This window comes from Bradysia coprophila, chromosome IV (assembly GCF_014529535.1).
Source record: "Bradysia coprophila strain Holo2 chromosome IV, BU_Bcop_v1, whole genome shotgun sequence".
In the NCBI taxonomy this organism is placed as follows: domain Eukaryota; kingdom Metazoa; phylum Arthropoda; class Insecta; order Diptera; family Sciaridae; genus Bradysia; species Bradysia coprophila.
The window spans coordinates 11,955,641-11,971,891 of record NC_050738.1 but is presented as its reverse complement, the minus strand read 5'-3'; the positions used below and the strand labels follow the sequence as shown (position 1 = coordinate 11,971,891).

At 31.9% G+C, this 16,251-nt stretch overlaps 2 protein-coding genes across 3 annotated transcripts in view; one reads left to right on the top strand and one right to left on the bottom strand.

Annotated features, from left to right (window-relative positions):
* The window catches only part of LOC119066281, a 43,007-nt gene that overhangs the window by 16,403 nt on the left and 10,353 nt on the right, over positions 1-16,251 (bottom strand). The window lies entirely within an intron of this gene.
* On the top strand, positions 12,958-15,630 carry LOC119066282. 2 transcript variants are annotated; one of them, XM_037168650.1, is made up of 5 exons: positions 12,958-13,627; positions 13,875-13,911; positions 13,994-14,091; positions 14,150-14,358; positions 14,422-15,630. In XM_037168650.1, exons 1-5 carry the CDS (start codon positions 13,208-13,210, stop codon positions 14,636-14,638), a joined length of 981 nt encoding a protein of 326 aa, XP_037024545.1. In that variant the 5' UTR covers positions 12,958-13,207; the 3' UTR covers positions 14,639-15,630. The 2 variants fall into 2 exon arrangements, with proteins under 2 accessions (XP_037024545.1, XP_037024544.1); XM_037168649.1 differs by having other exon boundaries at positions 12,961-13,627; positions 13,973-14,091; positions 14,422-15,628.

The following is a 16,251-nucleotide window of genomic DNA, read 5'->3' as shown; positions in this document are numbered from 1 at the left end:
AAATATACAGAAATATATATTGTGTTCACGTTGCTACGGTTGTGTAAGATTAGATTTTTATTTCACTCAAAATAAAAAAAAGAGTTAAAAGGTTGTTGTGCTCTGTGGCCGTAGAAGTATTATACGATACAGCATTGTGCGGCACACCAATTCAGTTCAGACGGATGTTTCGAAATTTCGCAAAATAATGAGCACAACAGAAATTATTTATCTGATAGTTGATATCTCGAATTGATTGATCATGTAATGTATTTTAATAAAACGGATTTACATGTCGGATTTGCCATTACAACCATTATAACTTTGAATAGAAGGTGGCAGCAATTTAGAGGAGCAACAATTAATTATAAATTTGATTTTATTTTTAAATCTATTCGAAAAACAGTTACTGTGTCTTCAACCATATTAGTCGCTTCCAGGTCAATAATTTTTGATAGCAGTCATCTTTGAGCATGATGACTTCAATGAGTAATTCAAAGTTCTAATATTTTAGTAATTGTATGCGAAAGAACATTGGACGAAAAAGCTGGTCATCTGTTGTTAACAACGACGACAAAAATAAATTTGTTCTAAAAACACTGTTCTTATGTAACAAAATGTAAGTATTTTAAAACAAGCGAAGTACTAGATTTTGTATTAAATATAAGTTATTATTTTGACAAAAAGTACTAGATTTAATCGTAACAGACTGCTTATAAGCTGGAGAAAATGTTTAGAGTAACAGAACTTTGGAATTATTGTTGAATGCAAAATGTTGAATTTGTCCACCCGGCTCATCTAGTCTTTTTCCCAACTTAAACAGTCTCTGTGGGCGACACGCTTGTCGCATTTTAGCGAAATTTATTAAATGTCACGTCCTGCCATGGGACTAGGAAACATACTACACAATATTCAAATTGGTAAGCATAAAATTTCCGATTTATTTTAATTCTCCAAAAAAAAAAAACTCACACCTCCAACAGCGTCCTAAATTTCTCCGCGCCGCTTTGAGTCACACTAACAAACTAATAATCGGCTTTGATTTTTCTATTGATCAAAAACCAATTGTTTTATAATTTTGGTGTGAGGTCTCAAATCAACGCAACACACAAAACAAATCAATCTTTGAATTGACCTTTCTTCTGATAGATTAAATTTCAGACAAATTTAGAGTTCAGCCTGACATTTCAACAATTAATTTAATCGACCGGACAGTGAGTTATATTTATAATATGAAATATTCTTGTGTGTGGTGTGCGGAACCACCTATGCATATGGTGCCTGTTTTCGATTGATGGAAAATGAAAAGCCATTAATTTATTGAACAAATACATTAATTTCATAATTGAACAATACAAATATTATTTATTACTCAACCATTTTGGCTCTGCTCTGTACCACTCATTACCGCGCAACGTAACAATAAAACAACACAATAAACTTTAAAAAGTGCTCGTTAACAATCGCCAAAAAAGCAAAATGATTGATATTAAAAAAAAAAGTTTCACTTTTAATCAATTATTTCTTTCATAGTTGCTGATTTGTGTAAATATACGAGTCTGAGTACAAATTTTGTTTATGAAAATTCCCATATGGTGTGTGTAGTAAAGGAGGCTATTAAGACTGTAAGATTAATTCGATAAATATTAAATTGGTCCATGGTTAGTTGAACAGATTAATCAGTGTAGATTTTAGAGTGCTCTTAAAAGAACACAGACACGAAACCCATATACAAGGTAAATTAGATACAATTATTATTTAACAATCAACAGTTTCATTTATCAATAAAAAAAAGAGAACGAAATTTAAATGACCTGGAGCATGAGTACTACATTTTTTATAAATTGCTCCAATTTACCATAAAACTGCATGCAAAAGACTTTGATAAAATTCGTGACTCTGATCTGATTTCACGAAGCGAATCGGCATTGCGTAAGGCTTCGATTAACTAGACAATTTTCATTATGAGAATTGATTTCGTATCACCCTCCCATTTCTAAGGAAATTCGTATTATGTGATTCATCTGCTATATTAACACAACACCAACAACAACATTGATTAGCCGGGTGATGAGACATGTCAAGGATTAAAAATAAACACAGAGTCGTAATTCAATGCTATCCTATGTGTCTATCCGACCATATTACCCATGTGGTGCGCAATCAACAACAACAGAAAAAAAATTTCTCTTTTATTACAAAACACTCATGCCGAGATAATGGGAATAATTGCTGAAAAATCTTCCAAAGTAATTTTGACTCAGTATTAGGCGAATGAAAACATTGGTTAATTACGTGTACGATGCATAATCACACTCATACATTGATTGAATTAAGAAGAAAATCCCAACCAACGAGCATATATAACATATATGTATATATCGACCGACACATACACACAAGATACTCCGTATGCGATGTGTATAAATCTTTCAAAAAGCAACTCATATTTCTCTATCATCTAATGATCATCATCATTAAATTAAATTCAAAGACTTGTATTATTATTTCGGATAATGAAAATTGAGAAATCTTTTTGATTAAAAACTGAAGTAATGTGTTGTATTACTGGCTTTATACTTATTAATTCATTCGAACGAAATACATTATGAATCATTGTCTTAAGACCCCGAGAATCGGTTCCAAACAGATAGATATAGATATATCTCTTATGTACATAATGATATGTCGAAATTGAGATCAAAAAGATTTGTAACGCTATTTTTATTTCGTTCCAATATACATCTATAATCTCATATACACCTAAAAATAGTACGTATATTGCGCGATATCGCGATATGAATATATATATATCTAGAGCTCACTTAAAACAAATCAACTAAACATTAATTGTAGCCAACTCCGAGAAACACACAACTGCAATATAATAGACGGTTGTCGGTTTTAAGTATTATATTATAGAATGATACACGATTCGTTGAGATAAACATCGAGAGTCGAAAGCTTGCTTAAGAGTTGGAGTCGCAAATATATATCCATTAATAAAATATAATTATATTTTAAGAATATAATATTGAATTGATAGCAAAGCGAGCAACAGAGAGTCGAAGGAATTGACTCTGCATATATATACATATAATATACGCTGATCTGTGTGGGTGTGACAGTCGTTTTTTTTGATATATTTATCAAACTTGATGATGAAATAAATTTTATAATTTTCTATATGTGTCAAAAACTATTTTAATTAATTGTCTCTCGGTCTCTGGTAATTCTCTTGCTTTTTTGTTGGTGTTTAAGAAATTTCAATGAAGTCACAAATTATAATTAATTGTAAAATTATTATTGTATGTATCGGATAAGAACATTAAACTAGCCTAAATAAGAAGAGGGGAATGGATTGCGAAATCTACGTTTGAGTAGCAAATGAAAAAAAACTTTTTTTTTTCCTTTAAATGTTACATAACAAAATCCATTTGCTCTTCCAAAACGAGATTCAAATGCCATCAAGTTCTTTGACAATTTATTCATTTACACGCAATTACAATGTTGCCCAATCATTCGCATCCATAATGGTATTTTTCGCTTTTAAAAGCTAAAACGTTCTTTTATCAAGAAAAATTGTTGTTATACTTTGCTGAGTCGTCGCATATCCGTCGACCAAAAAAATATTTATTTTCGAAAAAGAAAACCCATTAACACCACAATATTTTTAGGTTACACCACATACATGCAACGTATATAAAATTGGGATCGAGAGTAATTTACAAACATTGATTGCTTTACTCTCATTAAATTTCTGCAATAAAACGAGACCGTGATCTTTGTGAAATATTTTTTTTTTCTTTTTTCATTTACATTTTCGTCGAACACACTGCTGAACACTCACAGCTGGGCACTTTTTTTTTGAATTAACTTTTAAATGTTATCTTAAAGACAAAGGCAACGAGCAAAAAAAAAACTGATCAAAGATCGAGTGAAGTATGTCAATAAGCTTAAAATAATATTGCTGTGTATACGCTTGAGTCTACAGAGTGTCGGTTTTGCCATGTGTTTGTGCTGTGTATTTTCTTAAGAAAATACAGATATTACCGAAAAGCTCTTTTCCTTACGATACGAATTCGAATTCATAAACAAATTTCAGGCAAATATGTTCACACCAATAGCAGCAAAGTAATGTGATCATTGCAGCGTTATCCGTCAATATAGGTAAAACATAACCCATGCAACAACATTCGAAATTACAGCCTACGGCAATAATAAGAAACCCTAACAAATCATGATGTAATAGCTATCACTTTAATATACATCACTCATTTATGCAGAGGCACACATGTAAATATAACAAAAACGTACTCCGTACATTACCTATTTAATAATTTACCTGGCGCGGTATACCTTATCACCCTGTCAAAAATAAACTTTCTCGTCGGCACATTATGAGATCATACATATAAGTTCTTTGGCTTTGTTCACCATTATACGACCTACGCAATATACCATTCAATGTAACCATTACGTTTTCATTTGCACGGATAATATAAATGTAGTCATACTGATTTGGGTACACAATTTTACTGTTTATATATACTCTCGTGTAAACTTTGCAAAATGTAACGAATGTTGTGTGTGCGACGACGACGACGACGACAAGAATATATACATTTTATTGCAATACAAACCGAGTGTTGCACAAAACTCAGTGTATATATGAATGTAAAATGGAATATTGAATGTGGTAGGGTTTATTCTAGCCAGATAAGAGATTTGATATTGTTATTCATTACGTTTGCTTCATAGTTACATGAATGATGATATCAGTACCATTTGGTAACAAGAATTGAATGTTGGAAAATGGAAACCAGTATGCATGCACGGTCATTGATTTTCTCAGTCAACGAAATTTAGTCATTCGAAAAGGAAGCGAAAACTATAAATGTTTTTTCGAATATAACATTAGGGTGGTTGTTTCCATTGGGTGCTTGAACTGGAGAATTGGTTATGTTCCACTTACGAATTACTAATTATACGAGATAGGTACCTAGGTCATAAAAATGATATCGTCTGTGGACTTATATTTATGATGTGCAAATGCGGTTTTATGATTAATTTTGGAGTGGAATTTTTGGATATTAAAAAAAAACCAGCTAAAGTGCGGTGATTTTTGAAGGACCGTCTTGACGTCATACCAATATGCCGTCTCAAAGATCTTCGAAAACATTTTTCTTAGTCGTAAACAGTACGTTATAATGTACTCACTCTTTTACAGCACAATAAAAGTGCAACGCGAAATTATTTCATCCTTCAAATAAACGCAAACCGGGTATTTAAATAACATTTATCGCCTAATAAGGCATCGCAGCATGATTTAGCTTGAATAACGCAAGATCTTGTATATGTATAAAAAGGTAAGACTAAAATCGTATAACTCATATACGCTGATTCGATAGTCGTATACAAGATATCGAATATCGTAAAGTCGTTTTGACTATTTTCGGCGAATGCTAACTGATAACCAATTTTGTTTATAATTGCAGATCTTTGTTCAGAGTTATTTATTGTCGGAATGATATTTCGTAAGTCTTAGTTCAGCAACTATTTTCGAAATCGAATACTAAATTGTTTGTTTGTTTGTGGTTCGTAATATCTACGGTTTTTGCTGATGATAACAACTGACAACTATGAAAAAGATAAATAAAGAAAAATAATTTATAAGGATACGAGAGAGCCATATTCTGATCGTTATCGTGAAGAGAATTTCATTCATTCTATTGTTGTGCTAGCTACCAAATTGAGTATTTATCATAATCAAAAATCATTTCCAAAATTATATAAATTATTCATTAAAACACCAACAATAAAAAAAACATTAACTTTTGAGTCAACAATCTCTTACGAATACGCATAAATTATAACAAACACAGTCGTCATATTAACAAAATTATCAGATGAATCATCCTGTAAATCGAAAATATAAGCTACATCACATACATACAGACACACATTAATGTATACACAATTCCATCCACAAACACACAATTACGAAATTTATGGTTCATTTTATACACCATGTCTAAAAACAAAGTGTTCTTATCGTATAGCTTCCATATAGAAAACTTTTATCATTGATTCACATGAAATATACGTACGGATATTATACATACGAAACCGAACACACAGTCACGGTCTGTGAGATTTTTATAAATACCACACATCACAACACATCACACAAAGCTAGCCGTCGCATATGCTCACTCACTCATTCACTTACCTCACCAAAATAATAATAATGAAGAGAAAAAAAAGCCTCCGTACGTATCACTTTTCTATGTACACATTAAAATATATACATTCAATACGACGACATGCTATATAGACTATGCTATGCCATATGGATGAATATAAAAAAAGTTTTTTTTTTAAACTTATTTTCAAGTCAAAGAATAAAAATTGTTTTTAAAGAAAGAAAAACTTAAACGCCGATGCAATCATTGTGTTGGGTTTGCTTGATATGATTCGTGAATATTATGAACGTTGTTAAACGGTGTAAGTCGATTTCAAAGTAAACAAATTGCATTTTCAGTTTGGCATTATAAAACACAAGTATGTGTATTGTATGCGCTCGAGACACAGATATATTGTGTGGAATGGGATGGACTTATTATTTCGAATTTGTATACAATTTTTATGAATGAATTTTGTAGTTTAAGCTCTAGTCGATTAAGAAAAATGAAAAAATAAAAATAAAAAAAATCGTCAACGAGAGTGGAAGATTGTGTGACCTATGCAATTTCGTCTTCATATATAATGATCGATTTGGACAAATTTTTGAGTCGAAATGCAATTAGATAATGAACTCGCAAGCAATTGCATTTACAGCTGTTAATTCGTTAGAAAGAGAAGTCTGAAATTGTAACTTCCATAAAGGATATTCATTCGTACAATGCACATAATACAGTTATTGTCATTGGAAATTGTTAGAGAATTGGCAAACATGGTGTGTTTGTTACTCCTACTCCGATCACCTTGAGTATTTTTAAACTAAAAGTTCATTGTTCATAATGCCGAGAGTCCATGTAATGTAATAAATAGCACAAAGAAACGAACGTAATTCCATTACGATTCGTGTACTGCACACACATTTAATGGAACGTTTTCGTCTAAAAGTTCTAATTATGGAAACAGAAATACGGTCTCGGACCTCTTTGCTTCCTTTATGAGATTGTATGTAATATAACTTGCATGTGCAAGTCTTCATTCAAATGTGCGTACACATAACACAGCCAACAACGTTTTATTGGAATTGCTATTCGGTTTTTTGTTATTGCTTCAAAGTCAATACATTTCAATAAAAACAAATCAAAGCTAATTTGAAATCATGTTTTTAGTTTTACGTAAACGTCGTAATGCGATCGTTTTATTTCATTCTGTATCTTGAAATGGTAGAAAATGTTCTTCGGTTTTCGTTTTTGTATCATCATTGTAGTGCACGAAATGAAAATAGTTTTTGTAAAACAAAGACAACAATTCTTCAATTTAAGTTTGTTGTACAGTCGAGAAACCTTTGACTCATTATTACACATCAGAAAGATGCAATCAATTTTCTAGTTGTAACAATGAGGTCTTCAAACTTAATCGCTGAATTTATTCGCGTTAATTAACAGCGGGCCCAGAGTAAGAAAGATTAATTAACACGCCTTTCGTTTTTGCGTGTGGTGTTTTTTTAACGATAAACTTAACAAATTAATGGAAGCCAACTTCTGTGAAGTCTAAATGTTTACTAATTGTTTCGTTTAGAACGTACATTTTGTAAACAATTCCATCATACCTTCAGCGATACCGTAATGATTTGAAATCTTTTTTGTGTGGAAGTTTCTCATTCATTTGCCTAATTAACTGAAGCTATAGCCATCAACACACCTATGTATAAAAAAAAACGGTTTTAACGCAGCCAGAGATATTAAAGTATTTATTCAAAAGAAATGTCCCTGTCCCTGATAACAATAATGCAAAAAAAAATTGTAGCACACAAAGCTGATATAATTAACTCTAAAATCTTAACGCGCAATGAATGAGGTCAATGTCTCAAATGATATAAAAATATTTCATTTCAAAATTCCATTATAATTCTATCAATCGCGCTGGTACATGATATAATAATGCGAATGGGAAAACATATTGCGATCTAATTGCAAAATCAACTTAGATGTAGGTATTGTAACTCAATATTTTATTATTAATTTTTTTTTCGTACTCTCGCAGCTTAAATTGCACAACTGCCAAAATTGAAAAATATTCTTCTATTGAATCTGAAACATTTATAAATCAACGAAACTAATCGAACAATGAACAGTACAAAATTTCAATATTTCATTCTTGTGTGTACATTTTCTGTTGCATTGATGTGAACGAAACCTTTTCAAAAAAACTTAAAGAGAAAAAAAAAACTCTTAGTTCGTTAATAACATCTCCTATATATCTCTCTGTACAATGTTACACGTACTAAAATGTTGAAGAAAAAAAAATTCCGAATAATATCCAACTATAAACCGTGATTATAATTACCACATTCGGTCTAGTTATCAATATTATTACACGAAATTTCGAAATACCACCGCTATATAAAACGAAAACGAAACACGTTTCGTTCGGTTCTTAAAACTATAATAAATAATCCTTCCATCAACATTTGGAGATCTGTGCACAAAACCGTGTAGTGTATATGTATTGAACAACGTGCACGAGTACGACACTTTAACATGTAACAAAATGAATGTTATTCATCATCATTGATGAATTTTATACCACAATGATGCCGAAGTATTGACGAAGACTTTTTATAACAGAAAGCATTGTTGCCGAAAACTATAACATGTTGCCGAAAACTATAACATTCAGAAAATTAAAAAAAAAACGATTCCTAAAAATTTGGGTTGAAATAAAAAATCGTCAAAAAGAATTGGTAGATTCTATGAAAACATTTTACAGGAAAGTTTCACAACGTGTGATCTCATAAAAGCATTTTTTTTTTCCTTCTTAACGAATTACCCAGAATTTTTATTGTCATTCACCTACACAATCACCAGTTCGTCAACATTTCCATTATCTCTGATCACATCATACAATATCGACAATACCACTGTGTGTTATGCAAAGTTTCTTCACCAACAACGTGTATAAAAAAGCCAAGAGCATGGATAACTACACACAGAAAGAAGGGAATGAGAAGAAAACGACGAAGAAAAAACAACAAATCTTGGATGATATTTGAACAAATACTTATGCAAAATGTTATGTTAGACTTAAAAACGAGAAATTCTTTTTTTCATTTAAATCCTCCTCCTATCACTATATTGAGTTGCTAGAAACGATGTGTTTTAGTTTGATTACCTAAGTAGTTGACCGACATAAAAAAGTACCTCCATGGTAATGAAAAACCGGGCACTCTGTAGTTCGTTTGGTCAACCATTAATAATCTCAAAGCGTATATAATATGGATACATGGATATTTGGTGTAAATGTGTGCATATAGTCTATCGGCTTTGTTGAATTTGTATTACAATATGTTCAAAGACGAAAGACTTAAAAAAAAAACGACAGCTTAGGCTAAGCTAGTCAGTTTTGAGAGTATATACATGCGAGAAAAGTGATTTACATTTTACAAAAACATTTAAGACACAAGATTTACGATCAATTTATACATTTTGCAATAACATCAACATTTTGTTCGATTCAGTATGTACATTGACTTCGGTTGTGTATTGCATTCAAACTTAATCTTTGTTTCAATTTTAATCAATGTTAATATTATAATGTTAATAATATTTCTGCTCGTTTTTTTTTCTTCCATCGCTTCATTCCCAGTGTTTTTACTTCTCTTTTACTTTTTATCTTGTAGAAAAATTTATATTAATGGCAATTTGTATTGAAAGAGATCGAAATACACAGATAACGTTAATTTGAAATGCATGATTGAATTATATTTAAGCATTTGTACATGAGTGAGGTACCTAGCATACCGTAAAATATTCATATTGCAGCACTCTATTAAGTATAATGATTAAATGGTCCAAATATATCGATCAATGTTATATACAAATACCAATATATATCCAATAAACGACTAGCAGAAAGTTTAGTAGCGAGTGTTAATTAGGAATTGGATGATTGCAATTTAAGTTTCTTTGAGAAAAAAATGTTGAACTTTTGTGGAAATAATTAACAAAATCTATCGAATGACGAAACTCTTAAAAGATTGGAAAAATTGCGCAGATGACTTTCAGCCAACTTATAGGTTTGATTTTATAATTGATAAGTTCACTTGTCAGCTGTAAGTCATTTACGCATTCTCTATTGTCTTTGTGAATAAACAGCTGAATTTATTCATTAACCTCTTACAGTCGGCAAGCATATGACCAGTATTATTATCCCGCCTATAACTTCCATCGATCAAAGTATAATCTGTTGATTTCAAATCTTGTACTTCAATTTTTTTAACATGCAGTTTATTATATAAAGGACCATATTAACCTGAGGTTGTCATTATTTTTGTTGTCGTTATCGATGGCTGTATGTGACAGGTTAACTGCTAGATAAATTAAACGAAATATTGATAAAAACTCACTCCTGCGTTAGGCGGAAACAGCATTATCAAAAAGCATATAAGCATAAGTTAGGAACAACGTTGTTCCTAAGCGTTTCTTTTCATTTCTTTCCAATCCGATACACAACTCAGTCTCCTTTAAGAAACTACGGGTCATCTTCTATCAACTGCGACGGCAAATATAAACGAAACGTTCTGGGCTAGCGTCCTATTAAGTAGCCAAATATTTGTTAAACCTAATGAAGTAAAAGATTTTGTGGCAACCTCAAGACACATTACTTTTATCAAAAGAAATAACAGATTTAATCTTAATGCGGTGATATTCATGCCGTTTGTGTAGGGGGTACAGTTTAAACAAATTTAGATTGCGCAACTGTTAATCAAGCCAACTTAGAAATTTTAAATTGTAATTTATTTATTCCACAGTGTGTCACATAAGGTCATATGACAATACACATATCCTGTGCTTAAAAAAGCATTTATTGTCAAGTTGGACAACGACTGAGGCCTCGAGTGACAATCTGCAGATCAAGCAACCGAGTGATAAATGTCTTTTTAAGCGTTAGGGACAAAATGCAAATTGTCTGATTACAAAAATCACAAGAAACGTTTAACGTCATTTCTTCTTCCAATATGACTTGTAATTTCCAAAAGTCGGCTTAAGAGCCAAATTAACACATTTGCGTAATACTTCTAATAAAAGAGGTAACCTTGAAATGTTAGTCATATCCAGAAATATATCGTCATATACTCGTAAGCCAACAGTTTTTGTCTCTAAAAAGTGGGATACTTTCATAATATCCAAAACGTTAAAACGAATTGTGTCCATTGTTTTGTAAATATAAAGTTTGAAATCTTTCAGATTGCAACGTCCGTAAATCCACACACATTATAATTTGATTAAAGACGCAAATCCAATTTCAATGCATTTCTGTTTGATTTTAAAACAAAGTAACTAGTTCCATATATCTCTGATTCTGCGAGGCGCTCTGCATCTTCGCGCATACGAATCGTTAAAGCAAAACATTATGTAAGAGGAGGGACCGTATTTCAAACGTTGCATCTAATGTGTTCTTCTTTCTTGAGCATTTTTTTTTCTCGCTTCGGGTTTGCTATATTTTATAAATAGATTTTGTGAAAGTTTGGCTAATGGTGGTACTCTTATGTGTATACGAAGTAAAGTAATACGACGTCTCAAAATACGCGATTTTTTATTTTTTTATTTTGTGGTTGTACTTTTATAAAATCGATTTTTTAAACAGATAAAGTGAGTACAATTTAATTATTAGGAAGAAACACATGTGACGTGTAATTTAATGGCCTGTGGTACACTCTACAGTATTATGTATGATGTGTATTAATATGATGTACGATAACATGTGTAGATCGAAAGTTTGATTCGAAAAATTAAATGAACATTCATCATAAACGAATAATATAAAGATGAAACAAAAAAAAATGGATAAAATTCAAATGGAAAAATTATTTCTTTCAAAATGTTGAATTGCAAAATAAAAAATGTAATTTGAGCATCGACAGTAAAAAATTGCAAATCTTTCATTTAGATTAACTATTAATGATTATTCGTGTAAGTAGCTCTACTATGAAGTGCACTTTGAGATTCAATCTATAAATTTAGACCCATCGTAAATGTGGATCCAATTTCAGCATTGAGAGTTTTGGACTGTTACATTCGAACTAATGTAACTGTGGAAAGGTACAGTAAATTTAATTCATTCAAAGGTGATATGGTCCAACTCTACCCAATATTCAGTGTAAAGTATGAGATGACTTAGGGTGACTTAATCAGAAAGCTTTCAAGTCTACTGTCGCAGAAATATCGCCATCTTTGATGTGTGATAATTGTGGTGATACAGTTCTGACGTTAATCAAATATCAAGTTCCAGATTGAGAATAAATCTCTTAGCAACGGATAAGCATCTGTTATCGGCTGACGACAAAAACAACCAATTAGTTCTGGCTTGTTTTCCCTCACGAAGTAAAAGAATTGATGACACTGAGACCTATTTTTAACAAAAGAAGTAACAGATATTTATTCGCTATATGAAATTGAAGATTTGGCAGTTTGATTAACAAAACTGTCGTTTGTGCATTCCGACCTTGACTCCGACTGAACTTGCGAAGTAAATAAACTTTCAGTGTTCATAGTTAACAAGGCTAATGGTCTCTACTCGGATTTCACCTTATGTAATCACATGTAGAAATATGAAATCGAATCGAGATTGTTTGATATAAAAATGCAGAAATGCACAGCAGCTGTCGTAGAATGACCAGTCTGTGTAAAACAACATCAAAAATCGATAAAATTACCTTATCAGTTTATGGTGTAAGGTGTTTCAGAAAGTCACGTTTTAAGAATGCCATTCCCATCGACTAAGTCTCGACTAAGAATCCATCAATTTTTCGTTAAACATTTTCTGACACATCCTATCACAGCGGTATTATTGACACATTTATATAGAAATGTCGCTGTGTACGTAATGTTATCTACTAATTTGTGATGATTCCACCTGATTCCAACCAAAATGCCATTCTTCGTTAACAGTATTTTTGTTTAACTTCAATGTGTCGCGTCGGTTTTGTGAGTGAATAGTGACAGAATTCAAATTTGAATTGATTTTACATTGTATATCACATTGAACAATGGCTGCTCCTCTCGCCAGCACATCATCGAATGTTCAAAAAAAGTTGTTGAGCTACGCACGAGACATCGCATTGGATAAACTGAATAAAAAGCTAGATAAGAAAATAGCAAAACAACAAATCCGAAAGAAGGAACATGAAAATGTCCTGTATCAGCGCTGTTCACAGAACAGTGATTGTGTCACATCCAGTTCACAGTCTGCTTCTTCAACATCAGATCCTATTTCAACAAGTTCAAGTGATCCGTTTGGAACAAGTACAAGTACAATAGAATCAGAAAATAGCTCAAATGCACGAAATTCATTGAACAAAAATGATGTTGGACTGAGTGCAGCAAGTATTGATAGTTCTGGCCAGGATGATGATTACCAAACAGCTGATGAGGAAGACGAATCATCTGATAAAAAAGAAGTGCTGTTGGTATGTGACTCCACTATTAAACTACTTTGGTCTTGATACTTTCTTTTCCGTGGCAGTATCACAGTTATATGTTCAATGTGTCCATGTCTATAGTCAAAAATCGTTAAACTTAAAACTTTGAGCCTACATTTACTTCTACAGAATTACGATCTTATCTCTTCCACGTTGTTTATTTTAAATATCCCTCTTATCATACAAATATTTGTGTTAATACCGAACACTAATTCCATGCGTATTTCTGTTACAGAAGCCGAGTGAATTAAATCAAATACCAAAGAAAACCGGTGACTTATCAGAACTGTACTCAATTCAATCCCATTCGGTCTGAATATAAATTCATTCCAGATTTCGTCGTGGAGATTCCAGATGATAAAAATGATACATCGGAAGTCAAATCACTTTTACCACAAGGTCATCCAACGACGCCGACGCCAACACCACATCATCATCATCATTCATCTGGAGTAAGAGGTATGAATCATTGTGAAACATATTGGTGTATTTAGATAGAAATGCTTTCAGACATCAGTTGACTACTCCGGTTATATTCAAAAGAAAAGTCTTGCTCAAGGCATGATGGATTTGGCGTTAGTATCAGCCAATACTAATCAACTCAGATATATTATTGAATATAAAGATCATCATCCATACTTTATGACAAGTTTATCGTTAGTGGTAGCGAGCTTGTTCCTGCAATTGGCTGTTGGAATGACACTCATTTGGAATACTAGGTAATGTTCACAAAATTCGGATAGGTAGGACACGTATATGAAATGTGGTCTCTTATTTCGAAGGTTTAACGTTAAAAAACGGAAAGAAATGCAAGAAGCTGACAAAGTAAATAATTTTTCGGTGATCGGAATTTTTATTGTGACGCTAATCAATGTGTTTTTATCGACTTTCGGCGGTGCACCATCATCATCAGGATTTTCGGAGGGGCCGAAAGCTGATGCAACAGCTATGAATGATGAAGGGGCAAGTGCAGTGACCGAACCACCTATTATTCACTAGAGGGAAAAGCCAGAAAAAATGTCGGAAAATGTTAGGAAAGTTACTGAGCTAGTAGATGCACAAACGACTTACAACGAACGAATCTATTCGCAAATCATATGGATTAACATAAAACCAATCAAAATTGAATGAATTGTGTCTCAAGATAAAGTAATAAATTTGATCAATAAGAGCCTCTTGGTATTTTTACTTATACAAATTTGAGAAACTACGTAATCAACATGAAATAAGAAAGGATTCAAGAAAAAGAAAGAAAAAAATGAAGTGAGTGACGCGAGTGACGCTTTTGCGTTTAGTTCAAGGTTGTGCATTGACGTAGTCGTTACATTTTTACACCATTCCGATAAATTGTTATATGGTAACGGACGAGAGCGAGAGCACAGCTCATAAAAATTATTTTATTTTGGTAAAATTAATTTTCATGGCGAAGCTGTGCACGCTGCATTCATTAATGAATACTACGTTCAATTCGTTGGAAATGTATTTAGTAAATATTCGATAGTATACACTGGCGTTCAAGACGTTCAACTAATATAAATTAAAGAAGAATCGTAAAAAGTAATCGTAAAATCTTTTATTTTCCGACGACTATCATCAAACGAAAATGCACACAAAAATATCTTCACAAATCGGTATCAAAAGCGTGTGTACTTATCATCACAACGAAATCAAGCACTTAGCTTCGTTAAAATTTATAAATAAATCTTCATCTTAAAGTACATAAGGTATCTGTGGCATAGTGGCATATGTGATATTAATAAACACATAAAGATTAAGAAGAATAATACGAGTAAAAAGAAGGCCTACAAGAAAAATCAAAGATAAAAATTAAACTGAAAACTGGCAAACATATGCGTTTCGTTACCCACTAGAAAAAATGAGACTGCGCAAGCGGGGATCGTTGGGTTTAAAATTTTTTTTTTTTGATGAGCAAGAGTAATATCATTTGTGTTGTTGATAAAAATAGGCATTAATCATTTTGTCATTTTGTTGAATGTGGTGAGAATATTCGAAGAACTCAAATATTTTTAAAATAAAAATTCTTTCTTGTCCTCGCCGCAGAGTCGTTTTCTTGTTTCGATGAAAATTTATGTAATCGAAACAATTCGATGGCAAAGTGTTGTGTCTATACAACATCTAAAAGCAAAAATATCACCGACCAACTTAAAAGAAAGAAATTATGTGGATTTTTGGCACAATCCGATGAAACAATAAATTGAATGTTCTTATCAAAACCGAAGAGAATTGGGTTAGATATGCAAAATCAGATTATATTTAGAAACCAGCGCAACGCAATCGAAAATAGATTTTTTGATGCGAAAATTGCACATTTTACAATATATCGTTTTAATTTGTTGAAATTGTTGAATCGTTGACTGTGTGTTGTATGGCAACGATTACAAACTCGAACTATTCGAGACAATTGTTGATGAAGGATAAAAGTGAAAAAAATATTTTTTTTGTGAACATCCAAGAGTAGATTTTAAATGAAATTCTCGTCGGATTGTTTAAATGAATATTAAAATAAATATTTATGAAAATTGCATAATTCAATTGAATAACAAAATATAGTAAGAACCGTAACATGAATTCAATTTTTAAATTGTTTTACG

Coding starts and splice junctions, on each gene's coding strand:
- LOC119066282 (XM_037168649.1), top strand. CDS start 13,208: ATGGCTGCTCCTCTCGCCAGCACATCATCGAATGTTCAAAAAAAGTTG. Junction 14,092..14,149: donor ATCATCATCATTCATCTGGA/GTAAGAGGTATG, acceptor AAATGCTTTCAG/ACATCAGTTGACTACTCCGG. Junction 14,359..14,421: donor ACACTCATTTGGAATACTAG/GTAATGTTCACA, acceptor CTTATTTCGAAG/GTTTAACGTTAAAAAACGGA.